Source organism: Pyxicephalus adspersus, chromosome 9 (genome assembly GCF_032062135.1).
Source record: "Pyxicephalus adspersus chromosome 9, UCB_Pads_2.0, whole genome shotgun sequence".
Lineage (NCBI taxonomy): Eukaryota > Metazoa > Chordata > Amphibia > Anura > Pyxicephalidae > Pyxicephalus > Pyxicephalus adspersus.
The window spans coordinates 33,999,008-34,026,598 of record NC_092866.1 but is presented as its reverse complement, the minus strand read 5'-3'; the positions used below and the strand labels follow the sequence as shown (position 1 = coordinate 34,026,598).

At 41.1% G+C, this 27,591-nt stretch overlaps 1 protein-coding gene across 6 annotated transcripts in view; it reads left to right on the top strand.

The window, feature by feature from the left end:
- Nucleotides 1-27,591, top strand: part of DPP3 (dipeptidyl peptidase 3) — a 98,996-nt gene that overhangs the window by 38,015 nt on the left and 33,390 nt on the right. For all 6 annotated transcript variants that reach the window (XR_011922100.1, XM_072421329.1, XM_072421330.1 and 3 more), the window contains one exon: nucleotides 4,097-4,209. Coding sequence is in view for 5 of the 6 variants with exons in the window: in XM_072421329.1 (XP_072277430.1) it covers nucleotides 4,097-4,209 (113 nt within the window). In the remaining variant the exon portion in view is untranslated. The remainder of the gene's footprint in view (nucleotides 1-4,096; nucleotides 4,210-27,591) is intronic.

The following is a 27,591-nucleotide window of genomic DNA, read 5'->3' as shown; positions in this document are numbered from 1 at the left end:
AGAGGCATCCTTTAAGGCAGTGGTCACCAACCTGTTTGGTCCCATGGACCACTAAAATCACAGGCTCCTGACCGCGCATGTGCAGGTAGCTGGGTGTCACTCAAAGGGGGAGAAACCTCCCCCAGAGTGATGTCATTATGACATAACCCTGCCCACTCTCCCATCGCAAATCTGAGCCTGCAGTAGGAGAGTGGGCAGGTTGTGTCCAGGGACACAGCCCGCCCACTTCCCCGAGCCTGGGAACTGTACTGGGGACATGCCTGCAGCTCTGACCTGTGCGGCCCCCCAGTGGGGTCCTTCTCCTGACCCCGCTCGGGGGTGCACCGGCCAGAGCCGCAGACCACCAAAATTTTCTCGCAGACCACCAGTTGGCGACCACTGCTTTAGGGGCCTACATGCTCAGATCTGATCTTTTTGCTAATAATATATTATAAAATTGTTTTGGGGGTTGTCTTACTTTTCTTTACAATCTGTCTTTCATTTTGAAGTTTTGCACATTGTACTTGATGGCCAGTGGTAAGAGGCAGGAAAAAACATGATGAGGTAGCTGTAGTTTGTTTGCTCATTGGGCTTTGGGGATCCCAAAGAACAATGAGGATGGATCCATAAATATAAGCAGGTACCTGGAGCTGAATATTCTAGAAGGTTAGAACCGATTCCCATGAAGTCCCAATTTTTGGTACCTAATAGAGGTCTCTTTTAACTTAAGATCCTGTATATTGTGTTTTTATATTTGAGTTTGGACTGGTTCTAAATGTATCTAACTTTGTGCAAAGTTGTGAGAGTACTCAATCTTTAGTTTCAATTTATTAGCATTGACCAACTTATGTTTAAATTTTTTCAATTATATATGCTGTAAAATCATCTTTAAGTGGCTATTCTGGAACCCTCATTTTTTCCCCCTCCACCTGCACTTTATTGCAGACCAATAGACTTCTTCCCCAGTTCTTTTTTGTTTATTTTTGACAGTTGAAGAACTATATATTCTTGGTTTTGTTGGCTTACCAAAACCAGATCTGCATTCCAAAAATAAAGAATGAGCTTTATTTAGCTTTGAAAGCTTTACCAGCCTGGGCGCAAGTGAAAAGGGTTTATAACCATCCTTAAGTAGATAGAAAGGCCTGGAATTTTTACACAACAGAGTTATGTTCTGACTTTTTATTAGCCATAGTGTTAGGAGGCGCCCTCTGGACTTAGGATACCAGGGGATGCCTCACCATAGGAGGGCGCGCACAGCCTATTACCTCCAGCGGTTGTGCTCGCGGTAGCACTTGGGTTTCAGAATCAGTGCCTCGGCATCCTCTGCACGGAGGCTGCACAGCTGAAGGGAATTGGAGCTGTGTGCAACTGATTAGCAGAGTGGTTCCTGTTAATCCCGTGCTGTCATTGGCTGCTGGGGCTGTATAGCCTCTCCCAGTCAGATGTGCCTATTATCGTGTCTGCTGGGCTTTACCTGCCCAGCAGATTGATTTTTGGGCATTTTTGTTACTGACCTGTGCCTGTTCCTAACTATCCCTTGAACTCTGCCTGGACCAACCTCTGCTTGTGACCCCGACTCTGTTTGTGCCTTTCCCTTTGTACTTCGCTGGATGGACTGATTTCCTGTGTTTTTGACCTTTGGCTTGTTTTTGGAATTCCTGACATTCTGATCTCTGCATTTGTGGGCTCTGTACTCTGTACTTTATGGGCACTGGGTTGGCTGCTGGCCTATCTCCAGACACCATCCCTTGCGCACCACATCCTGGGGGCAACCGAGTGCTTGGAGACGCAACTAGTCTCCCGAGACTGAGCGGGGGCTGTTATAGGTGAAGACTGGCAATAGATTGGGGAATTAGTATCTGGGGAATACTGGTATTGACCTAGGCCTTACATTTTTGGACCCCTGTTTGTATGTAATGGTAAAGTTAAAACGTGGGTGCATTGAGTGTGGCTAGCTGTGCATATCCTAGCACCACAATATTGTCCCAATCAATTGGATAAGTGCCAAAGCCTTTAACGTCCACAACTTGGACTGAACTTATTAAACAGAGAAGAAAAAGAGAAAGCAGGCTTTTTTATCGGCACAAAGAAAATAATGATATAATAATATATAAAATCATTTACAATTTTTTTTAGTATACAACAAAACCTAAAAAATTGTTTATGCAGATAAAAATGTTTGTAAAATAGCAAAAGGTGTCATTTATCCACACTGTACTACTGACTAAAAAGTCAGACTTGCGTATGAGAAATAAGTCAGAAAACAGGGTCTCATCTCGAAACCTATAGTACAGTGTTAGAATTATACAAATTCAATCCTAGAAGTCTATCAGTGATTGGTAAAAGTGGATATACAACGCACAAAATTGCTGGAGTGCTTTGGGTCTTCAACTTCATGTATATAAATTTAAAGAGACTCACTAATTCCTATGAATTAATATAACGGATTATTTACTTAAAGATATGAATAATTAAGATTCATTAGTTACAGTTTGTATTTTCTTTAATTTAACACAGTGGCTTGTACATAACTTGTGAGGTAATGGACACGATGTAGTTTGTATTTGAATATGCTTCCAGGGAAAGAAACGCAAGGGGGGGGTTCAAGTGCTAGAAGCCTCCAGCAATGTGTAATAGGGTAGTTTTTTTTTTTTTTGGCAGAGTTTTTCATGTTCCGGCAATGGTCTAACGATTAAATTTTTAAGGGTTGTTGGACACAGGTGTCCGCCACTTGCACCTACACTTTTGGTTTTGTACAACTCCCTGTTAAGAGTAATTGGGGTTCAAAGTGGACAGGGTAGTGTAGTATGACATTTCTAGTTTTATGACAGATAGGTATATATTTGGGGTTCGCACCTCCTTGCTATGTAAGTGGCCCCCGGGGGTCCATAATTTGTATGTTTAATTTCAGGCTTCTAGACACACTTACTTTTCAAACAGCAACCCTGATGTTCAGTTTTCACTAGTTTTATAATTTTGACCCCCATATTTTGAAAGCTAATAAAGGTGGGGAGATGAAATTTGGGCTACTGCTAGCTATGAGGGTCCCCTGTGTACCCTGAAAATTTAGGTTGGTAAGACATACTGTTCAGGAGATATGGAGGTTTGTACTGGGAGAGATGCAGCAGTCAGTGAAAGTGAAACTTTCCTAACGATGAAGTCATTGTACAGTCCCATTGATATACGCCCCCTGGTAGTTATTTTTCACGGGTAGTTTTTTTTGTTAGGACACTGGCAGCCAACCTGACGCACACAAATGCAGAGTTCAGAATGTCAGGAAATCCAAAAGCAAGCCGAGGTCAAAAACACAGGAAATCAGTCTATCCAGCTAAGTACAAAGGCAAAGGCACAAGCAGAGGTCTGTCCAGGCAGAGTTCAATAGATAGTCAAGAACAGCACAGGTCAGTAACAGAGAATATTCAAAAATCAATCCAACACAGGTAAGCTTAGCAGACGCTATAACATGCACATCTGACTGGAAGCAGAGAGGCTATACAGCCCCAGCAGGCAATGACAGCACGGGATTAACAGGAACCACTCTGCTAATCAGCTGCAACAGCTCCAATTTTCTTCAGCTGTGCAGCCTCAGTGCAGAGGATGCCGAGGGAAAAATCCCAGCTACAGGGATGCAGCAACCCTCGCCACTCATTCTGAAACCCCAGTGCTACCGAGAGCGCAACCGCTGAAGGGAATAGACTGCGCCTGCTGTGAGGCATTGCCTAGGATTGTGAGTCCAGAGGCCGCCTCCTAACGCAAAGCTTGCTAAATTTCTTTTTAAGAAATACTAATACTAAAAGTGTGCAGATCCTGGCCCTTAGGACTAAAGTTGGACAACCCTGTGGTAAACAAATAAGTAAAAGCAATTGGGAAGCTTGTATGTACAGCCCCAAATTATTTTGTTGATCGAAGATTGCTTATAAATTGTTAGGAAGGGACACATACAGGACACACCCTGGTATGCAGAAGTGCTAACTGGCCCCTACAGTATGTACAAGTAACATTTCAGATTACAGTTCAAAAATATAAAATTGTAGATCTGTATATTTGGTTTGTGGCTGGATGCACTTAGTACTATACTAAATATCATGTGTCTTCTGCTCTTCATTCTTTGTTCCAGATGATGATATCAGGCAGAGTGTTGGATTTAAGAATGTCTCTTTGGGAAATGTTTTATCAGTTGGATCAGCCACTGAGCGTGAAAAGCTTACATTTTTGTCTGAAGAGGATAAGGTACAGTATATAGACATATAAGTGAAAGAAAAGACCAAGGATAGCTAGGGTTTTAGTGTGGCAAAAAGATAATATATTAAAAAGAACAATTTGAAAAATGTCCATAAAACACAGCATTTTAGTCAGTCTTTCTCATATATAAAATCGTAGGAAGAATCACCGACGAACTAGACAGTGATATCCCTATTAAGGTATTGAGAAAGAAAACGTTTCGTATGCCGACACGTTTCTCCTGTCGGTTTCCTTCGAGGATTTGACGAAGAACGTTTGTTCAGTCTGTACATGAAAATAGTATTTTCATTTAAAGTTGAAATACATAACATCTATCGTGCCGTACATTGCAATACAACACGAGTGTGCTTCAGTAAACAAACATATTCATAGAACGTAAGTTGCACTGAAAAAATCTATGTCATAATCCTTGAATGTATGAGAAGAAATGTACTAAATGAAAGGTAAATATAGTTGTATATAAGTAAATAATCTTCATGTGATCAATCAAAGTAATGGTTTATGTATGTTATGATGCTAATTTTAATACTTAGCTGGAATAGGATGCCACAAAACGGCCATTGAAAAAACGCATTTATGAATACATCTATACGATTACAAATGGAAAAATTATTACTCCCATTAGTTACCGCATCACTACTAAGCACAAGTTGGACCCACATGTGATCTCTTTTTTTTTCTGATTTGAGCATATCCCCTCCAACCCACGAGGTGGGGACACAGATACAAACTTTTACAAACTGAATGTAAATGGATCGCAAACCTTGGAGCAACCAAAGATCCTGGTCTCAATGACATGATAAGCTAAAAGCCATTTCTTTGCAAAATATAATAAAACATCATAGACTTCCAGTTTTATTCTATCCCATTGACAATTTTGAGAACATTATTCACCTTTGTTCTATGAACCTACATGTTTATCCAACTATATATATTTTCTGACAATCCACTGTAATCAAAAAAAATACTGTTACATAATTTCCATTATGTTTATCAATTACTGGTATATAATTTCTATTATGTTTATCAACACCTCCACATCTTTTGTGTTACTGAATATTTCACTTTACATGATTGGATTATATTTGTCACACTTACCTCTTCCTCACTAAAGCGCAGACGCCTCGCTCCTTTGCACGCGGACAGTTCTGACTTTGGGCGTGCCTACGCTAGCAAGCTTTATCAATTTCACTGGCCAATCAGAAAATAGCCTCTTAACCATCCCTGGCTATTAAGCTAGCTCAGACACAGCACTCAATGTTTGTGCAACGTGTCTCCACTAGTTCAGAGCCGTTCAGAGCCGCTAGTTCCTGTTGTTTAATTTAATGCTTCCTTTGTCCAGTTCCTGTGTTAACCCCTTGTTGCCCAGTCGGTTGTTTCCAGCCCATTCTGTTGTGCTGTTTCAGTGTTCCTACCAGTCTGATATTCCTGTGTCACCTGTGCCTTCTGTTGCTTCCAGTGTCTCCTGTGTTCCCTGTGCCCACAGTGGCCCCTGTGTCACTGGTGTCTGTTTCCTGGATCCTTGGTATATGTCCCCTGCCTTGACCCTGGCCTTCCTTGACTATTCTTCTGCTTAGTGATTTGGTATCGTGTATCATCCTGCCCACCCTGGTGTGCCCAAGGACCACAACCTGGCAGTAACCAGCAGCGCAGCATCCTCACTACTAGAGGCTCTGGAGAAGACCTGGTTACTGCTTAGATTCTGCACTTTGGCTCTTCTCAGGGCTCACACCACTTCCGTGCAAGCTGTAGTGTCTGTCCTGTCTCCCCTAGTGTGACAACATTGTATTTACAACAATGTTAAAACTAGAACTGGCTGTTTATTTACTCAATTCTATTATGTTCTAATATGCTCTTTATGATTGTATTCCACACATATGCGTAACCAAGGAATTAGGCTATAACTTGGTTATTGCATCACACCCTATATGATTCATATTAACCCCCCTAGCGTTCTAATTCTGTAATTTTTTGATGCAAAAAGTGATCCTATTTTTTTTGCATAGAAATTTTTGTTTATATTGTGGGCTTGTAATTCTTAGGATTAACTCCCAGGTATGATAATTATATTTATTTATTACGGCCCCGAGTCACACTCGGGAACACCCCTTAGGGGGTTAACCTTGACATCAATGATTTTTACTAATATTTCCATTCAGAAACACCTATCTCTTCAATGCGAATATTGGTAACTCCTGGCTAACTGAAATCATTCCCCCATACCACACACTAAACATGACCATCTTCCAGATACCAATTTCTTGTACAGTTATTTTCTATAAATATTTGGACAGCGACAACTTTTTTCCAATTTTGGTTCTGTACATTAGCACAATTATTTTAAATGAAACAACTCTAAAGCAGTTGAACTGCAGACTTTCAGCTTTAATTCAGTGGGTTGAACAAAAAGATTGCATAAAAATGTGAGGAACTAAAGCCTTTTTTTCTAACACAGTCACCTAATTTCAGGGGCTCAAAGGTAATTGGACAAATTAAAAAGCTGAAAATAAAATGTTCATTTCTAATACTTGGTTGAAAACCCTTTTCTGGCAATGACAGCCTGTGGTCTTGAACTCATGGACATCACCAGATGCTGGGTTTCCACCTTTTTAATGCTCTGTCAGGCCTTTACTGCAGCGGCTTTCAGTTGCTGTTTGTGTGTGGGCCTTTCTGTCCGAATTTTAGTCTTCAACAAGTGAAATGCATGATGTTGTATGATTTGGATCATGTTCCACGACTACTCCTCTATACGTTTTTCTTGCCCTCATTCTAGTTAAAGTTGATCTTGGTTTCATCTATCCAAAGAATGTTTTTCCAGAACTGTGCTGACTTTTTTAGATGTTTTTGAGCAAAGTCCAATTTAGCCTTTCTATTCTTGAGGCTTATGAGAGGCTTGCACCTTGCAGTGCACCCCCTGTATTTACTACTCATGCAGTCTTCTCTTTATGGTAGAGTTGGATATTGCTGCGCCTTCTTCCTGGAGAGTGTTGTTCACTTGGTTGGCTGTTGTGAAGGGTTTTCTCTTCACCATGGAAATGATACTGCAATCATCCACCACTGTTGTTTTCCGTGGATGTCCAGGTCTCTTTTGGCGTTGCTGAGTTCACCAGTGCTTTGTTTCTCATGATGTACCAAACTGTAGATTTTGCTACTCCTAATAATATAGCAATTTCTCAAATGTTTTTTTTTCTGTTTTTGCAGCTTGAGGATGGCTTGTTTATCCTGCATGGAGAGCTCCTTTGACCGCATGTTGTCTGTTCACAGCAAAATCTTCCACATACAAGCACCCCCCCCCCACCACTCAAATGAACTCCAGGCCCTTTATCTGCCTAATTGATAGTCATACAAAGGGATTGCCCACACCACCCCATGAAATAACCTTTGAGTCAATTGTCCAATTACTTTTGAGCCCCTGAAATGAAGTGATTTTGTAAAAAAAAAAAAAGGCTTTAGTTCATCACATTTTTATGCAATCTTTTTGTTTAACCCACTGAATCCTCCCTCATTATTTGCTTTCCCCTTACACTAATCCCCTCCCCCTGTGCACCAATGCCTTAGCGGGGGACCAAGCATCCATCCTAGAATGATGTGGTGCTTGATGCCACTGTTATCCATCCCCGTCTGCTGGTCGGCTTCCCGATCCCCCGAGAAAGCGGTACCAAAATTGGTAACCCCGAGCCACACTCGGGGGAGCATTAAAAAATCCTACCTGCTCCCCTCGATCCAGCGGCATCCTCCAGTGATCCCCCCCTGACTTCTGCATCACCTCTTTGGCTTGATTGATGTGATGCGTAATATTTATATATTTTTAATATTTATATATTTATATCATATAAAGATGTCTTTGTATTGGAATCGATACAGCTAATTTTGTATTGAATCCAGTACAAACGTATTTAAATTTCCCACTGCGCCTTCCACACACACACACACGCGCGTATCCACTGACGTCACCGGGAAACGTTACTGCATTAACCGGCTGAGGATCAGAGGAAGAAGACGTGGCGGGAGGAGGAGATCCGACCGGCAGGACACCAGAGAGCGCCTATGGGACAGGGTAAGTGTGTTTTTTTATGTTTTAGCTACCCCAAGTTTGGCTCAGGGTTACCGCTTTTTGCATGTTTTTTTTACACTCGGGAATACCACCAGACGGGTTAATTCCTGATCTTCCCCCTTAAATATAAAATTGTCTTCTTTTAAAATGCCTTTGTCTGAAAATTGTCTCCAGCAGACTAGAGTCATACATTTCCCATTATCAGGTATTTTTTTATCTGACAATCCGTGTCCTTCCTCTAGTCACAACACCTATTGTGACTTCCTGGTTTTTGTGTCTGCAAGACTCATAAAATTCACATAAGACTAGACAAAATGTCTCTGATTGAACTCAGAGCTGTACTTTGCAACCCATTTATTATTAATCTTTATATTTATAATTTACTATTCTGTATAAAGTAGTAGTTGGCTGATTTGTAGTTGGATCTTTATGTTGAGCATTTCGAGACAAAGAACTAGTCTCCTGTGCCTCTGGAAAGCCTGGAAACCATATTTAGCCTGTTCTGCTGAACCACAAGTCCCAGACATGCCTAGTTTGGTCCCTGTGAATGCCTTATTTTGTGGTGAATATTATTCTGAGGGTTGGTATTTCATAAAACCTGTACTTTAAATTATTAATAATGGCTAGAACAAGGGCCTTTTGGGACTGTCCACAAGCATCATAATCTATGTGGACACAGCCCCTCAGACATCCCCCACCCTGCTATTATTGAATAGGTCCTATTAGTCCCACCTCTGTTGTTGGCATCAAAAAAGCCATGTAAGTCTAGCAGAGGGAGCTTTCACTGATACAATCTTGTTGCTAGGGAGAAAAGCACTAACACATTAAGCACTGCAGGGAGCCCAGTGACTCTGGCTAATAACTTGGACTTTACACAGCAGCCTGGACCAGGAAAACCAACTCCACTTAAGTATTATTTCACAGCTTTCCCTTTTATTTTATGCAGTTGCTATAGTTCTGTTATTGCTCTTTGACTGGTCCTTATTTTTCTGTAATTGTTTTTGTACTGTTTTTGTATGTTTTTACACTATAAAAAGTGTAAGCTGAATCTGAATTCTCAAGTAAAAATAATGTAACTTGCTAACCTGAAGACACAACTACAAACATTGTGATCACTGAGACAACCCTAAGTGGCAGTGGGTGACAGAGAATTAAAGAAGCAGTATCATAACTGGTTGCCTAGGGTAACAGTACATCTAAGCACATGGTGACAGTCTACCTGTGATGGTGTGTGTAGCAAGGGGTAACAGATTTGTTCACCTTGCCCTGTGACGGCCCTTCTCAGCCTGCTGGTGTGTGCTGGAATGTCTATGCCCAGGGGTGCGGACTGGGAGGGCGTTCGCACAATATTACTGTCTAGTTCATTAATCATTCTTCCCACCACTTTATATATGAGAAAGACTGATATAAATGCTGTGTTACATATTTTATGAAAAGTTTTTTTGTCTAATTGTTTTTTACAATATATTATCTTTTTGCTGCACTAGTACCCTAGCTATCGTCATACTTTTTTTAAACTCACATTAGATTTAGGAGAGTGGCTAATTACATTGATGAGGAAACAAGATAAGCACCACTTCTAAATTATATAGACATATTGGTTTCAAATGGGAATCAATTCAGCATTTGGATTATTTGTATAGTAAATGTTTGTGTTTGTGTCTCTGTGATTATTATTAAACAGGATTTAAATAGGGCCAACATATTGGGCATCGCTGTACAGAAAGTTGGGGCAGCTCTAGAAAAGTCTTGGAGCCACGCGTGTACTGAGGTTATCATTATTTTTTTTTTTTTTTTTTTTTTTTTTTTTACTAGGTTAGAAAGGTAGGTAGCACAGGAACTGTGGAGGGATTTGAAGGCAAAGCACAGGAGCTTGAATTTAATTCTAAGTTGAAATGAAAGCCAATTAAGTGAACCACAGAGAGATGCAGCAGAAGAAGAGTGGTGGGAAGGATGGATGAGTCTGGCTGCAGCAATCATATTAGATTGTAGAGGAGAGAGTTGGGTTAGTGGAATACCAGAGATGTTACAATCAACCAGATGATAGATGATAAGGGCGTGTACAAGGAGTTTGGTGGTCTCTGGGGATAGGTAGGGGGAGATTTTGGAGATTGCGCAGGTGAAAGTGACATGACCTGGAAATGTTCTGAATATGGGGGGTAAAAGAGAGGGCAGAATGACACCAAGATAATGTGCCTTAGGGGAGGGACGAATATCAGGGCTGTTAACGGTTAGGAATATGTCAGGGGTAGATTTGAAAATTGAGGGGGGAAGATTATAAGTTCTTGAACGTTATCCAGTACTGAGGGAGACAAGTCAGGGCTGGACAGGATAGATTTGAGTGTCATCAGCATACAGATGGTACTGTAAGCCAAAGGAGAATATGAGACCAGTGAGTGAGGAGGTGTATAGAGAAAAGAGAACTAGTCCAAGGACTGATCCTTGGGGAACACCAACAGGGAGGAGAGGAGAAATTACCATTGAAAGAAACTTGAAAGGAGCGGTCAGACAGATAGGAAGCAAACCAAGATAGAGCAGTGTCACTGATTCCAATGGAGCGCATGGTTGGCTTGTGAAACAAGTGAACTTTTAAGCAAGTGGAGTTAGAAAAGAGTTAAATCCTTATGGTAACCAAAAACTGTAAGTAAGCGTTTATAACTCCTTGTAAACAAACAAACAAACATTGTTACTGGGAAGATGAGTGGTAACAAGGTGGAAGGTTTGGTTCAGTGCACAGTCTGCCATATGTATGCACAAATGGAGCAAAAGCTCCTAGGTGAATACCGCTGTGACAGATGTGTGCATGTCACCTTTCTGGTATCTCGCATTGGAGAGCTGGAAAAGCACATTGCAACACTGAAATCCCTGGATCACCTTGAGAGGGGTCTCCTGCTCACTGAGCAGGCAGTAAATGGCTTAGATGTGGAGGGTGGAGAGGTTAATCAGGATGAGCAAGTAGGGAGTTGGATTAATGTAAATAGGAGTGGTAGGGGCCCCCGGAAAAGGAAGGCCAGCCCTGGGTTTGAGCACCCCAACATGTTTGCAAGGTTATGTGAAGATGTGCGGGTGGCAACTCGAGATGTTACTGCTACCCCTAACAGCAGGGAGAGCAGCCCATCTAGTAGTGGAGGGGAGGGAAACGCAGGAAGGAAAAGACAATTGGTAGTCATAGGGGATTCTTATCATCAGGAGGACTGATAGAATAGTTTGTCGCCCAGATGCCTTCAACTGAATGGTTTGCTGTCTCCCTGGTGCCAGGGTTTGGCATGTGGTAGACTGAGTGGACAAACTACTGGGAGGGACCGGACAGGACCCAGCTGTCTTGGTCCATGTTGGAACCAATGACAATATAAATGGAAGATGGAGGATCCTTAAAAATCAGGGAGGGAGCTTAGGCAGCTAAATGCATGGCTTAAGTCCTGGCGTAGAAGGTAACGGTTTGGGTTCATAGAGCACTGGGCTGACTTTTCATTGGGGTACAACCTGTATGCCAGAGATGATTTGCACCTAAATGAAAGGGGGTCTGGTGTGCTAGGGGAAAGAATTAGGGGAATGGTGGAGTAATATTTAAACTAGGACAGAGGGGGCTGGGACATTCAAATAAGGTGTCAGAAAGGTTAGTCAGGGGTCAGACACTAATGGAGGGTGGATTGGGGATAGTTGGGGGGAGGATTATGGATAATTACAAACAAACATTGGATTGTGCAGTACTAGTTGTACTGAAAAACAACATGATTTGGCAAACAATGATGGGAAAAGCAGCAATGGTTTAAAGAGCCTGTTCACCAATGCTAGAAGTCTAACAAACAACATAGGGGAGTTGGTAGCCTTAATGAGTGAGGAGAATTATGACTTAGTTGGTATTGCTGAATCCTGACTTTGTTCTTCGCATTACTGGGCTGTCAATATTCCTGGGTATACTCTCTTTCTTAAAGACAGAGTCAAACGAAATGGTGGTGGTGTCTGTCTGTATGTGCGAAGTGATCTGAAAGTGAAAGAAGAAATTGCGGAGGGAACAAGCGATGAGGTTGAGATAATATGGGTGGGGTTGAATAACACACAATTAATTATTGCAGTCCGCTATAGGCCCTCCAGTGCTAAGGAAGAAATAGAAAATCAACTACTAGCACAGATAGAAAAAGCAGCAAAATGTAGAAGTGTTTTTATCATGGGAGATTTCAACTACCCTGACATTGCCTGGAGTAATGGTACTACAGGAACAGCAAAATGGAGGAAATTTCTGAATTTAATACAAGATAATTTTGTGGTACAGTTTATAGAAGCCCCAACTAGAAATGATACTCTGCTGGACCTAGTTCTTTCTAACAATGCAGAGCTTATAACAAATGTGCAAATAAAAGAGAATCTGGATAGCAGTGACCATAATATGATTTCATTTAATGTAAGCTGTAAACAGGAAGCAAAAACAGGAAAGATAAAAACATTTAATTTTAAGAGAGCAAATTTTCCATTTGGGAAATAAGGGCGGCTCTTTGTGACTTGGACTGGGAGACAATATTGTCCTCAAAGAACAGAGAATAGAAATGGGAATGTTTCAAGTCGGTTCTACAAAATCAAACTGAAAAATATATTCCAATGGGTAATAAGTTTAAGGGTAAAATTAGGGTGAAGCTAAAATTAAAACCTATGTGGCTTACAGCTGATGGTAAAAAAGCCATAAGGAACAAGAAAAGGGCATTCCAAAAATATAAAAATGAAGGATCACCTTCATTATTTGAAACCTATAGAGAATATAAGAAAGATGTAAAAAGGAGATAAAATGTGCAAAACTTCAAAATGAAAGACAGATTGCAAATGAAAGTGTGGCAAACCCCCAATTTTTTTACAAATATATTAATAGCAAAAAGATCAGATCTGAGTATGAAGGCCCATTAAAGGATGTCACTGGGTTGATAACTGGGGATAAAGACAAGACAGATTTACTAAACACTTTTTTTTAGCTTTGTGTACACGAAGGAAAATGGCAGAGCTCAAGTCTAAATTCATATTAGCAATGTCACTGCCTTAAATGAGTCACAATGGCTCAGAATTGATATTATTGAGAAACAGCTGGAAAAAATTAAGGTTGACAAAGCATCAGGACCTGATGGGTTATATCCATGTGACCTCAAAGGTCCTAAAGAGTTTGATAAAGAGCCACATAGAGGAGTTTCTGCTAGAAAATAATAATAAAAGTGATAATCAGCATGGCTTCAAGAAAGACAGAAGTTGTCAAACAAATTTACTCTCTTTTTTTGAGGAAGTAAACAGATAGATCGACAGTGGAATAGCAGTTGATATAGTGTACTTGGACTTTGCTAAAGCATTTGACACTGTACCCCACAGATGGTTAATATGCAAGTTAGAGTCGATAGGTTTAGAAAAGTCAGTCTGTAAATGGATAGAGAACTGGCTTAAAGATTGCATCCAGAGAGTTGTAAATAATGATTCATACTTTGAATGGTCTAAGTTTATTAGTGTTGTACCCCAGGGTTCAGTGTTGGGACCTTTTAATGTTTAACATCTTTATAAATGATATAGAGTTTGGGATTAAAAGTACCATTTCTGTGTTTGCAGATGACACCAAACTATGTAATGGTATTATGTCCATACAGGATGTCTATAATCTACAAGCAGACCTGGATGTACTGTTTGATTGGGCAGCCAAGTGGCAAGAGGGAAAAGTTTCCTTGGGACCTAGCGCTGGTGAGGTCTTTGGCCTCTTTAGTAAGGGCTGTTTCGGTGGAATGGGTAGGTCGAAAGCCAGACTGGAGAGGGTCAAGGAAAGAGTTAGTGCTCAGGTAGACAAGGCGATAAAGAAGTTTGGAAACATATGGAAGAAGGAAGATAGGACAGTACCTATAAAGTATAAAGGGGTCAAGTAAGGGTATCTTGAGGATAGGGAGAATAATGGCATGTCTAAAAGGGGAGGGGTAGATACCAGTAGAAAGGAGGAGGGCATTGTCTTGGGCAGTGAAGGTTGTTGTGGGGGGCACAGGTGTGCGGTTTAGGAGGGGGACAATTGTTGAGAAGAGTCTGCGAGGTTTGGAAGCTTGAAAAGAAATGACAGCTGAAAAAAGTTTTGCTTGGTGACAGTGGGTTCAGTATTAAAGTGTTGTAGTCTGCCTTTGTAGTCCATGAAGTCAGCCCTGAAGCCAGATTTCCTCCACTTGTGCACAGCTGCACGAACAGTCTTTTGTAGATGTTTAGTGTGATTGTTGTGCCAGGGTCGGGGGTTACCAGGATGGGGGTAGCGAAAGTTGGCAGGAGCAACTTTATCCAGCGGCAGAGAAAGTGTGGTTGAATGGCAGCTTTATCCGAAGATGTGATTTTAGAGAGGGTGGGGGTTAGAGACTTAAGGCAGTGTGAAAATAGGTTGTGGTCAAGGTTTCGGATATCTTTTTGCCATTGGCCAGGTCTGGGATTTGGCAAAAGAGGGCAAGAGATTGATAGGTTAAAGGTGATAAGGTTGTGATCAGAAAGGGAAAATGGTGAGTTGTCAAGGAAGGTGAGGTTGCAGAGTTATGAAGCTAGGTCTAAATTGTGTCCGGCAATGTCTGTGGGGCTGTTTATGTTCTTTGTGAGTCCAAAGGAGGAGGTAATAGAGAGCAGTTTGGCTGAGGTAGGAAGGTTGGGCTCATCTACTGCAACATTAAAGTCAGCAAGGATGAGGTTGGGCAGGTCATAGGAAAGAATGTGTCGGAGCCAAGAGGCAAAGTTATCCGAAACTTGTGATAATGGGCTGGAAGGCGCGGTAGACTGAAGCAACAATAGGGGTAGGGGGCAGAAAAGATGGACAGAGTGGACGTAAAATGAGGTGAAAATGAGAGTGGGTGGGGTAGGAAGGACTCTGTATGTACAGTTAGGTGAGCGAATGAGACCCACACCACCCCCTACTCTGTTGATCTAGGGGTATGTGTAAAGTGCAGGCCTTCATAGGAGAGACCAGCAGCAGAGGCAGAGTATGAGGATGAAAAGCCAAGTTTCATTGAGAGCCAGGAGGTTTAGAGATTTAGAAAGGAGAAGGCTGTGTATAGAGGTAATTGTTGGCCATTTATTGCATTGACTGCCAGAGTAAGGGGTGTAAGAACTTATGGGTAGGGTGAATGGGGATGAGGTTAGGAGAAGGGAGTATCTTGCTGAAAGTGTAAGGAAGAGAGAGGCTGTGGGGGCGACCAGGGTTGTGTTGGAGTCCAGGTGGATGAATCAGTCCAAAGGCAAGAGTTGGGAGTTGCAGAGTGTAATGGTATGTCCAATTCTGTTCCAATTGCTGCTTCAATCCCATGGATTATTTCTCATCGCACTAATAATTTGGCAATTCGGTCATGTGACCAGGGTCCCCACATGACCTTGCCTGTTGTTTAAATAGAAGTGCTTTGGTTCCTTAATATGGATTAATTCATCGGAGTAACAAGGAATTTGGGATATCAGTTGAACTTGGGTAGGGGAGGTTGCCAGGGCAATAAATATTAATGTGCACTCAGCTGGAACAAAGAGAAAGTGAACAGATAAATCTATGGGGAGATTTAGTTTGGTGCAATAAATTCATCTACAGTGGGAGACATACCATACAAAACCAGATAAAAATTGCACGGGAAAACAATTGGACACACAGGGATGAAATTTGGCAGGTAGAATGGGAGAGATAAATGCAGATTAGTTTGAGGCAGATGAAGAAGCTGAATTCATCAATGATGTTAGTAGAGGTGTGATTGGTGAGGATATACAGGGATGATGAGGCTACACAGAGATGAGATTTGCCAGGCAGAATGGGAGAAGTACTATACACAATCGGATGAAGATTGCAGGGGAAAACAATTGGATACACAGGGATGAAATTGACCTTTTCTCAGTATGACAAGCTAATTAAGTAAAAAAAAAAAAATTAAAGAAAAATTTCCCATGGCACAGTAAAGGCTTTTCTATAGTTTGTAAGGGTCTGTGTGAATTGGCTTTGGGCTTCTGTTAAGGACAAATGCAACTGCATTTAGAGGTCATTGTGGGATGTTATGGGGATTGTTCCTAATTTTACGTGTGCAGCTGCTCCATTTGACATTTTAAAGCCTGCAAATGCTTGCAAAAGCCTAGAAAAATTATTGGGTCTGTTTTTTTTTTTTTTTTGTTTTGTTTTTTTTTAAAGCCTGTTTTTAAAAGCGTGAAGGCTTTTACATACTTTTGCAAGCTTTAGGCTTTCATAAGCATTTGTTCAGAAGCTTCATGTAGCTTCTAGGGGGTTGTTTGGCTGTGCATAGACTTGCAAACACCTATAAAAGCCTGTACATTTTTTTTTTGTTTTGTTTTATGCCTGGAAGCCTGTGCAGACAAGGCTTCCAGGAGTGTTTACCGGCCACATTTTCAAAAGCAGGACTGAACGTAACCCTAAGTAGCAGCAAACCTCTTCTAATCAAATGCGCCTAAATAATTGATCATCAATTACTGTGACCACTTCTTTAAAAGTAGTTTTGGCAGTATGCTATTCTGGAGCATTTAGGTGTATGTTAAACAATGCCAAAGAGGAAAGCCATCAGCGATGATCTTGGAGAAGCAATTGTTCAATCTGGAAGGAGTTATAAGCATGTTTCTAAACAATTTGAAGTCTATCCATCTAGCATTTAGACTTCAGTGTTCTCCCCAGAAAATGTTTTTGGGCAAGACACAGCAAATTTAGTGCTCCTAGTTATTTAGTAACCTCTATTATTTGTGTTCTACCTACCCCCTACTTTCTAATGCCTGGCTTGTTAAAATGTACACTTTTCCATCTTTTTTTATTATGCCCAGTGCTGTGTAGTTTAACCTCCCTGGCGGTCTGATTTTTTGCATGTCAGTCAGTATTTTTGTCAAAGCCGTACATTGTTTTGCATGGAAATGTATTCTTAGGAATAACTCACTGAAATCTGTCCAAACAAGGGTCTAGTAAAGTAAATAAAGTTTAAACACGAAATCATAAAATATAATATAATAAATAGTGATAAAAACTAATATAATATTATTACATTTATTCAATGTAATCAAATTGAAAAACTCTATATTCTTTTCAAACAAAGGTGCAACATTATTGCTAGATTACTAGACTTCCTATTGCTCTATTGGAAAACATCCCAGGTATGATATATTTTAAAACTTGGGGCATGGCTAGCTCATGGTGGAGTAGCACGCTTATGGCTCGAGCTGCGTCTTGCCCGAAGGGATTCCAGCGTGTGTAAGCACCCCCGGTGCCTCTAAAACATCTTCCATGGGTCCAAATACTAAGGGGGGACACTGAAAAGCCGAGCAGTGGACAACGACGGCACTTCCAGCGTGCTGGTTGGCTTCCTTGCTACAGACGCGCAGGCAGCAAAAGACCAGGCCGCAAAATCTGCAGCCTCAAGTTGCGGCTGCATCTGTGGCAACGAAAGTAAGATTACAGGCACTGGGTTACAGGCACCTGCTTCATCTCAGGAGCCAGCTTCTCTTGAGCTTACTTGATAACCTTACCCTCATATGCAGAGTTACTCAGGCTCACCCATAAGCAGCCCATACTTGCAGGGCACCATGGGGGACTCCTCTGCTTCAGGCTCTGTAAGTTGAGTTCCAAGCCATACAACAATAACTACAGCAAGTGACAAGCACTACGTTAGCTTTGCAATCTACGTGTACAGAACTTTCAGCTCAAGTGTCTTCACATGAGATTCTAGAACGCCATGAAGTCCAACTCAATATGCTCTTTTTATTATACGAAAATGCTGTAAACCGTAGTAGAAAATAACATTCGTATACGGGGGTTGCCAGAGTCCATCCCAAACTCAGAGCTTTCCACTGCTGTGAGCTCTATTTTTGTTTTGTTTGAATTGTTGAATGTTCCCTCTGATGTGGATTTGGAAATAGACCAGGTACATAGAACACTGGGCCCCTGCAGCAAAGATCCACAACGGCCAAGAGATGTACTATGCCGGATTCATTTCTTTTGTACCAGCGAAGACATTATGAGGAAGGCCAGGGAAGTTTGGACCATTGAATACACAGGGGCACGTCTTGCCGGATTTCTCCAAGTTTACTCAAGGCCTCCGAAGGGCCCTTAAACCCTTTCTCCAGGTGCTGAAGAAAATAAATATACCCTACTGCTGGGGCTATCCTTTCCACCCTATTGTTCACCAGGGAGATAGAAACCTTATATTCCACCATCCTGGGGACTTACCTTAACTGCTGGAAGTCTTACAGCTCCCCAATATAAGCTTGCCGGATTGGCCCTCCACGATGCCCATACTAAACAGGGGCCTCCACGTTTTACCTCCTACTCTCCTGCGAAGCTCCCCTTTCTCTTCTTCTCCATCACGACGAAAAGCAGCTCCCTTGGCTCAGCCTTTCACTTCAGCTTCCCCTCCAGGGACCCTGTCCCCAGTGTAACCAGCCTATGGTTTATTCTAATCATGGATAACCTGTTGTCAAATACTACCACCCCTTTTTACATTGTCGTGCTATGAAAACTCCCCCCTTAGCCTGCTGATTCTCCACTTTTGAACAGGACTGTTTCTCTTATACACAGCTGTGCCAGTTACTTTTAATCAAAATTTCCACAGATCAGATGTTTTTATGGCGATGACTTATTGTCTTGTGCGGGACTCATGTTCAGGAAGATGGTGACCACCTAGTGACCTGTGGACTTTTTCATCTATGGAATGCAGATTTTTAATACCTCTATGAAGATCCTTATTGACATTGTGGCATGCCACTACCACTGTAGACGGATGTCTGTCTTACATATTTGTTTTTCAAGGATGACTCTGCATACCATATGTCGCTTCTGCACCGATGAGGGTAGCTAGTCACCCTATCCCTGGACTCTATCACTGAGCCACGGTCTGGTAACCGGTCTGATATTTTCTACTGACACTTTGGCCCTTAGTTTTGGTATATATCTTGATGTTGTTCTATATTAAGCTACTATGAAAATTTACGTGTTTACTGATTGATGTGGTGCTGCCACCTGGGGACCGTTGGGCGAACTGGCAACGGTAACTTTATTTACTATCCTACGCACATTTTCTTGACCCGAATGGTTGACCGACCCTGACGCACCCCTGGGTGGACCCCCTGCATCAACTCCATACAATATATGCTCAGGTACACTCTGATATCACCTCCCCTGTGGCAATGATACCTATGGACATGACACTTGGCGTCCTACTCTAAACTGGCCTCTCTCCTAAGGGATAGCCGGTACTAGAAGGTTACTAATCTCTATTTGCAACTTTACTTTGCATTGTTGTCTTACCTATCCTTCTTACAAGTTATGATGATGTTTTTGGTGCTGTTGTCAGGATACAGTTCTAGGTTTCCAAGATGTATTGACTTGATATGTTTAATATATCCCCATGTTTATGGTTTGTGTGGGCCCCCCCCCCGGGCAGGATTTGACAGATCCCGCTGTTGGCTGACACTTGCCCACATAGGCCTACTGTCCTTAGCTAGTGGAATTTGGGAATACACTCCCCCTCCTGTCCCAGAGTTATGTATTCACCCCACGGCTGTGAGTTAGCCCACCTCACCTGCTTGGTGTCCATCTCCTGACCCTTAGTTTAGTCCCCTTTCCACCTCTCACCTCGATCTCTTTTGGTTCCCTCCCTCCTTCCCTCCCCCCAAATACAATCTCATAATACACTTGATGCCACACATGTTTTCAGAACACCCACAAGCTCAATCCTTACAGGTCCATACCCTCTCTGCTTTTATACGCTCTACATAAGGGGAAAGTCCACAATCTCCTGCTCCAGGAAACTCATTTTCAAACCAGTAAGATACCATCCCTTCTAAACATGTAATACCCCCACCTGGTACTATAGCTCTAATCCTGATGCCAAAACCAGAGAAGTTTCTGTTGTGCTCCACAAATCATTGCCAATTCAGGTTATAGATACCCACAGTGATAATACCTGTTTCTTAAGGTATCCATTTGGGGAGGGATGTTTTTACTATGGCCTTTCTGTACTCACCGAGCTACCAACAAACAGTGTCGTCAATTAAATACTTAGATACTCTAAAAGGGTTTGCTGAAGGCACCATCATTGTGTGGGGCGACCTCAACTTTGCTCTTGATCCCTGAACAGACACCTCATCAGGAAAACCCCCCATATCATACGCTAAGTTAAACGCATTTCGGGCTAAACTTAGTGAACTCAGATTAATGGACACGTGGCGCACCTTGCACCCCACTGATAAGGATTTTACATTTTATTCCAATCCACATCGAGTGTACTCCCGCATAGATTATATCCTAGTCGGTAACCCTACACTGGACTGGCACCCCCCTTCTACCATCGACACCTGTCCATGGGCAGACCATGCATCTGTCTCTGTTACTTTTCATCTCCCTCAAGCAACCTCCAGAGGATGGACCTGGAGGTGTAACAACTTCTTGTTCAAGGACCCTATTTGTTCCAAGGCTGTTGTCGATACGATAGCTAACTTTATACAGGACCATTCCTTAGACACCATCCCTCTTCCCATGCAATTGGAAGCCATGAAGGCAGTTATCCGTGGGGTCTTAATTCAGCAGGGCTCACGATTGAAGATTAGATTGCAAGATATTCAAAGTACGGTAGATAAAATTCAAAACTTAGAGCACCTTCATAAACAAACTATGTCCTCTGAAACCTTCCTAGAATTAACTGCACCTAGAACTCCTCTACTGGAGCTTTATGTTTTGGCACACCAGCGATATAGCGATCGGTTTTGTAAAATGCTATACCAATATGGAGATAAATGTGGCAGGCTGTTATCAAGGGGACTTCATCCTCGTGCACCTGTTACCTATGTCCCATCTATACGTACAGCACAGGGTGGCATCTGCCATCAAATCCACACCAGCAGGGAAAACCCCTGGCCCAGAGCGGTTTACACCCAAGTTCTAAAAAATACATACTCTTTACCTGTTTCCTTTTCTGAAAAAGTTGTTTTCCTCTATATCTGATGATAACCCCTTCCCATACCAAAGTCTAGAAGCCCACATCACCGTCCTCCCTAAGCCTGGCAAAGACCATACATTGTGCTCTAACTACAGGCCTATCTCTCTCATTAATGAAGATGCCAAATTGTTCTCCAAGTTGATAGCCAATAGACTCACTAAGCATATGCCTTTCCTAAGACATAAGGATCAGGTAGAATTTATTCACGGGCGTGAGGCAAGGGATAATATCCTTAAAACGATCCTTCTCACCCAATATGCTAGGGCTTCAGGGGGACCCATGTGCCTTCTATCGCTTGACGCCGAGAAGGTGTTTTGATAGGGTCAGTTGGCCCTTCATGTACGCTGCACTACGCAAAGTAGGTCTATGTTCAAGTATGATCTCCAGGATATCTGCCCTATACTCCTCCCCTTCAGCAAGTGTACAGGTCAATGGATCTCTATCGCATTCATTCAGGATATTAAATTGGACAAGGCAGGGATGCCAATTATTATGTCATTGAGCACCTAGCTGTAGTGCTGAGGAACAACCCAGATGTTGGGTTCGACTGGGAGAAAGTCACTATAAATTATCACTTTATGCAGACGAACCTTTGTTGTATATCACCTCTCCAAATTTTACCATTCCCTCTGTTTTGAAGGAATTTGAGAAATTCAGCTATTTTAGTAATTTTAAAGGTAATTTCGCTAAATCAGAAGTACTCAATGCCCCACTGACCACCACATAAGTTCCAACACTACTTTCAGAATCTGTAAGGAAGCAATTAAATATTCAGGTGTATACATTGTCGGACCCTGCTAAACTATTCTTTCATAACTACACCCCGTTGACCAGCAAACTACATTCGGATATACAGAAATACATTTCCCTATCTCTCTCTTGGTTTGCTAGGATCAACACGCTAAAAATGTATGTCCTGCCTAAATTGTAATACATATTTCAAACAGTTCCAGTCTTTCTCCCCACCATATATCTCTGGAAGATTCATAGCTCCTTCAGGTCCTTTTTATGGAAGGCTGAACGTCTTCGAATAGCATATCCTACTTTGGCGAAATCTAAATGCATGGGAGGTGTAGGGGTCCCAGACGTTATGCTATATTTATAGAGCATCAGTTCTTGTCAGAATGAATGACTGGTTTCATAACTGAGAAGAAGAAAGGGAAGAGTTGGGTTTTGTTGGAGGAAACTCTTTCTCCGGTGGATTTGAGATCCCTTGCATGGATAGATCGACCTATCCTTGGCACAGACCCCCCTCTACCTGGTCTCACATCTGATCTTCTACATTTATGGGATAATCTTGTTCATGGAGGTCGTGTTTCCACATGCCCGGGCCCCATGACATGTGTTTTTGATAACCCTAACATTGCAAGATACTTTGTTTTGGCTGGGTCATTGGCCTTGGGACTTTTAAAGCATATTATTTTTTTTGAACACCTCAAACAATATATTTAGAAATAATTAAATGATTTATTAATTTATAATTCATAAAACTTAGTTAAAACATACAAAAATCCAAAAGTTAGTACATAATGAATCCAGAGGTTAGTACACAATGAATCCAGAGGTTAGTACATAATGAATAGGCAAACGATATATCGACGCGTTTCTCAGAACAAAGTCCGCTTCATCGGGAGTTCATTAGCCTATTGAATACAGACAATTTACATATTCATTTTAACAACTCAGCATTATCTTTATGCAAATATTGTATTGACATGTAGAGCACTTACTGCTATCAATAGAGATGTCCATTTTCTGGATAAATGAGTCACAGGATCCATCATTAAAATGAAAAAGGCTAATTAACTTTAATAGCTTACTTTGATTGCATTTTTACATCTTAGTGACAAGCCAAACAAGTGAGGATTTTGAAACTCTTCATTACCACACCTCTATCTGGGAGTGTGCATCAGACATTATCAATTAACTAATCAAATCCCATTTTGGATTTTAACATATATTCTCAGCTAATAATGCAATCATTTCCAAACCAGTAATTTTCTATATTCATATATATTCCAATGTTAAGTGGACAATTTGTTTCAAAAGGAACTAGAGCACAAAGAGGGGGTCAATCAATGTAGTCATATCTAATTAGTGCTACTGAATATACTATTTCATATCAATCAATAAACCCTTTGTGAAAACCCTCATGCTTAAACCTATCATAGACTTAGTAACAGATTAATACCAAACAGTTCAACTATAGTCATGAAATTATCATTTCATATTTTAGAAAAAAACAGTTGCTACATTTTATCCATGTTTTAAACTACAAAGTTCACCACAGTATAAATATTTAGTTCAATGGTCAGCCTATTTTCTGTATGCCTTGTAGAAAACCCTTATTCAAATATATTCCTTCCTATAGAAGCATGCCTTATTGAGTGCAAAACGCCCACTCACCAGTTCTCCTGTCTTTTTAGGATTTGGTTCCAGGATAGGTTTGTTTCCCTGCTGATCCTTCGTATGCTCTCCTTGTGTCAGATTTTTAAATGGTCTGGCCCTTTCCTCTGCTGGCTTCCCTCGTGGCTATGTATTGCCACTCCCACATCCGGGGGTTGGGCTATGTGATAGACAATCAGACAGGTAATAAACTCTTATGTGCAGACAACAGCTACATGATTATTAGGGGGAGTGTGCATTGCTGGTATCCCTGGCTACGAGGGCGTGGACAGCCCTTCCTCATCAGGATCAGATGCGGGTCATTGTTATGAGGGGTGGGCATCCTCCCATTAGGAGAAAGTCTCAACCCCAGTCCTAACACCGCAAACAACATTTTTAATCACTATCAATTAAAGTGATGCATTCCTATTTGTAATCAGAGGAGAGTGGACTTTAATAAGAAAAGTTTCTTATAGACAAGTCATTGCAGTGAATGCTCATATATGTACAACACAATTGAATTGCATTTGCAGGTTTACAACATGGTTACAGATTGAAATCATAACATTTCCAATGTAGGCAATATTATTACATTCTAACATTCAAATCTAGGGTTGTCACTTATATCATCAGAAATACTAATTAGGTTTTATTTACAGTGAGATAAAGGAAAGAATGAAAAATGGAAAATAAAAAAGGGGAGAACAGTTGGGAAGGGGGGGGGGGGGGGTTAGGAGATTTGATGAAAAGGAAAGAAATGGATGGGGGTTCCAAGATTTATTGTTTGTTAAAGAAAAGACTTGAAGCTTAGAATTTCATTAAGTCCTGGAGGCTCAGTGGCTTTTAGTTTATATATCCACTGAGTCTCTTTTTGAAGGAGAACCTGATCAATATTTCCGCCCCTAGGGTTTGGAACTACATTTTCGAGAATGATGAATCTCATTAGATTTTTGTAAGTTATGTTATGTCCCCATGTGATAGCTTAAAGGGGTCACAATTTTTCCACTCTTTTACAGTATAGATGTGTTCATACATCCGCTTGTTAAACTGCCTTTTGGTTTTGCCGACATGATGTCGTCTGCAATTTCAAAAGGCAAGATAAATAACCGCTGATGTTCTACAGGAAACTGTCTGTCTGAGTTTAGGGATTACTTTTATCGGGATTGAGAATGTATCTCTAGGCGAATAGATCCATTGGCATTGTCTGCAGGTGCCACAAGCAACCGTGCCCTTGATTGATGCCTTCGGATCTGAATGTAACACCTCTCCCAAGTGAATATGCACTAATCTGTCTCCCAGAGAGGTAGATTTTTTGTAGACAAAATTAGGTGTATTACCTATATGTTTACTTATTGTAGGATCGGCCTCTAATAGGGGTCAATCTTTTTTAAAGATGTTTTCAATTTTTGATGATGCACCGTAAATTTCGTAATTATTCGAGTTATATTTTTACCTGTGGGGCATTGTTTGTCCTTAAAAATCAAATCAAGGTGTGTCCTGAAATTGGCTCTTCTGTAAGCCTTTTCAAGCTAGTTAGACTATAACCCCTTTTCAATAGTCTGTCCCTCAAGTCTCTTGCTGCAGCTTCAAAGTCTCTTTAGTTGGAGCAGTTTCTTTTAAGTCTTAGGTATTGGGTACACTTCTTTTTAGAGGTAATGGGTGCGCACTTCTTGCTTCAAGTACGGTATTCCCTGCAGTAGGTTTTCTATACAGGTTAGAGGTCAAATTCCGTTCGGGATCCATGCCAATTTTAGGGTCTAGGAAAGTAATGTCTGTGGTGCTCCAATGCATTGTGAACTCAAGATTAAAGGTGTTCACTTGGAGCTTTTGAAAAAACGATTGTAGCATAGGTTGGGGTCCATGCCATATAATTAGAATATCATCTATGTACCTGCGCCACAGTAAGATGTGGCGCAGGTACGCGCAGGTACATGGAGAAGGATTCATCCGAGAACCCAATTTCCTCTCCCAACTCCCCAGGTACAGGTTGACATAGGTCGGGGCACATCGTGTCCACATCGCCACCCCCTGTACCTGGAGGTAGATCTTTCCATTAAAGAGAAAGGTGTTACAGGTAAGTATGAATTTCAATAGGGAAATGATAATCATTCCCCCATTGTAGGTCTCTACAGGTTTCAGATAGAAATTCTTTGATTACTAGCAATCCCAGTTCATGTGGGATGCTTTAATAGAGTGTTTCTACATCTATCGTTAACCAATACAACATTTTTTGGTAAAAATTCAGGCCCTCAATAACTTTGAGCACTTCCATAATGTCTTTAAGATATGAAGGTAACCCTAACACAAAGGGTCCAAGATATTCGTCTACTAAGCGACTTGCCTCTGATGTAATACTGCCAATCACTGATCCTATAGGCCGACCGGGAGGCTCAGTCAAGGCTTTGTGTATCTTAGGTAAGGCATAGAAGGTTGCTAGTTTGGGGAATTTGATATTAAGCGTATTATAAACCTGATCATCATTAATTCTATTGTTTCTAGCTTCTATTATCAGAGAATATTTTTCTTGACCGAAATTCTCATTTTCCTGTGAAGAAATTACCCTATTCCATTCTCTGTCAAGGATTTTTAAGCACATTCTTTCTAGGCTTCTCTATTTTGTATCCCTACATTGCCCCCCTTATCCGTAGGCTCAATAACAATCTCATCTTTGGATTGCAGGGAAGCAATGGCATGTAACTGTTTCATTGATAGGTTTCTACCTTCCCCCTCAGTGACTCTTAATTTTCTTATCTCTTCTGTGACCTGTTGCACAAACGCAATTATAGTGGGGTTCTGTTTTAGATCTGGATATAATGTTGATTTGGTTTTAATTTTAAGGATCGAGTGCTTGGAACTATATTAATCTATCTCATGTCTTTCCTCTTCCTCAGTGTTTCCTTCTTCCCATAGTTGCATAAGATTTTTTAGAGTTCTTAAGTCTTCACTTTTTAAAGCCCTCAAATTCTTTTAATTCCTGGGCTTTATCAATTTCTTTTTTATCAAACAATACCTTGTAAAAAAGCTTTTGCGCTAAAAGGTTTAAATCTTTAGTAATTTAAAATCTATCCAAATTTTTAGTGGGACAGAATCCTAATACTTCTAGCTCTTCTGATAAAGTGTAATCCGACAGGTTGATGACATCTAACTGTTCATCTTGGACGGTATTTTGTAAATGTAATTGTTTATCGTTCCCGTCATTGTGGCATGTAAGTGACTGCAATTTAATGTTTGTCCTAAAAAAGGAGTCTTTGATGTGGTTAGTGATGACAGCAAATTAGGAGGTATGGGTTCCTCATTGAGTGTGCTTTGTGATAGCAATGGGACTCTAGTTCCATTACTATTATTTTTGTGCTGGTGTATTATTTTGCTTGTCAGTGATTGTTTCTGGGGGATTAGGTGCTGAGGAACCTGAGGGTTCGGGTGTTGGTACTTGTGTAATGTGCAATCTTTTCATCCTTTGTGTATCTGTGGGCGGTATTTCCAGGGTGACCCTTTTGATACCTTGTTTCTTGTCGTGTTTATATTTCCCTATCGAATTCTGAGAGGTGGTTGATGCGCATTCTGAGCCACTCTCCTGTGGTCTCCAATGTTCTTTCATTTTTAGCGGATTTTTTCCTTGGTACCCATTGTCTCTGATTCTGATCCCGTTTATAGGCCCATTGGGATATGAAAGCTTGTTTATCGTTGAAAATTTTTTTCTCCTTGGTTGCTACCAATTGAGAATTGAAATTTTGTAAATCATTTTGAATATCTATGGTTTTGGTAGTGACGGCTTTCGATGACAAAATCTCTGCATGTTTATTATGAAGCATATCTAGTTCCTCCTCAATTGCCTGTAAGTCTTGGTTATGATAATTAATCAAAGTCTTCATCGTGTGTTGGGAACAGGTTTTCAAGATTGCTTCCCATTCCTTCTTAACCGTGTCTACATTTTTAATATTCGGAAATATTTGTACCCTTATGCCTATTGGGTTACAAAAACTGAAAACA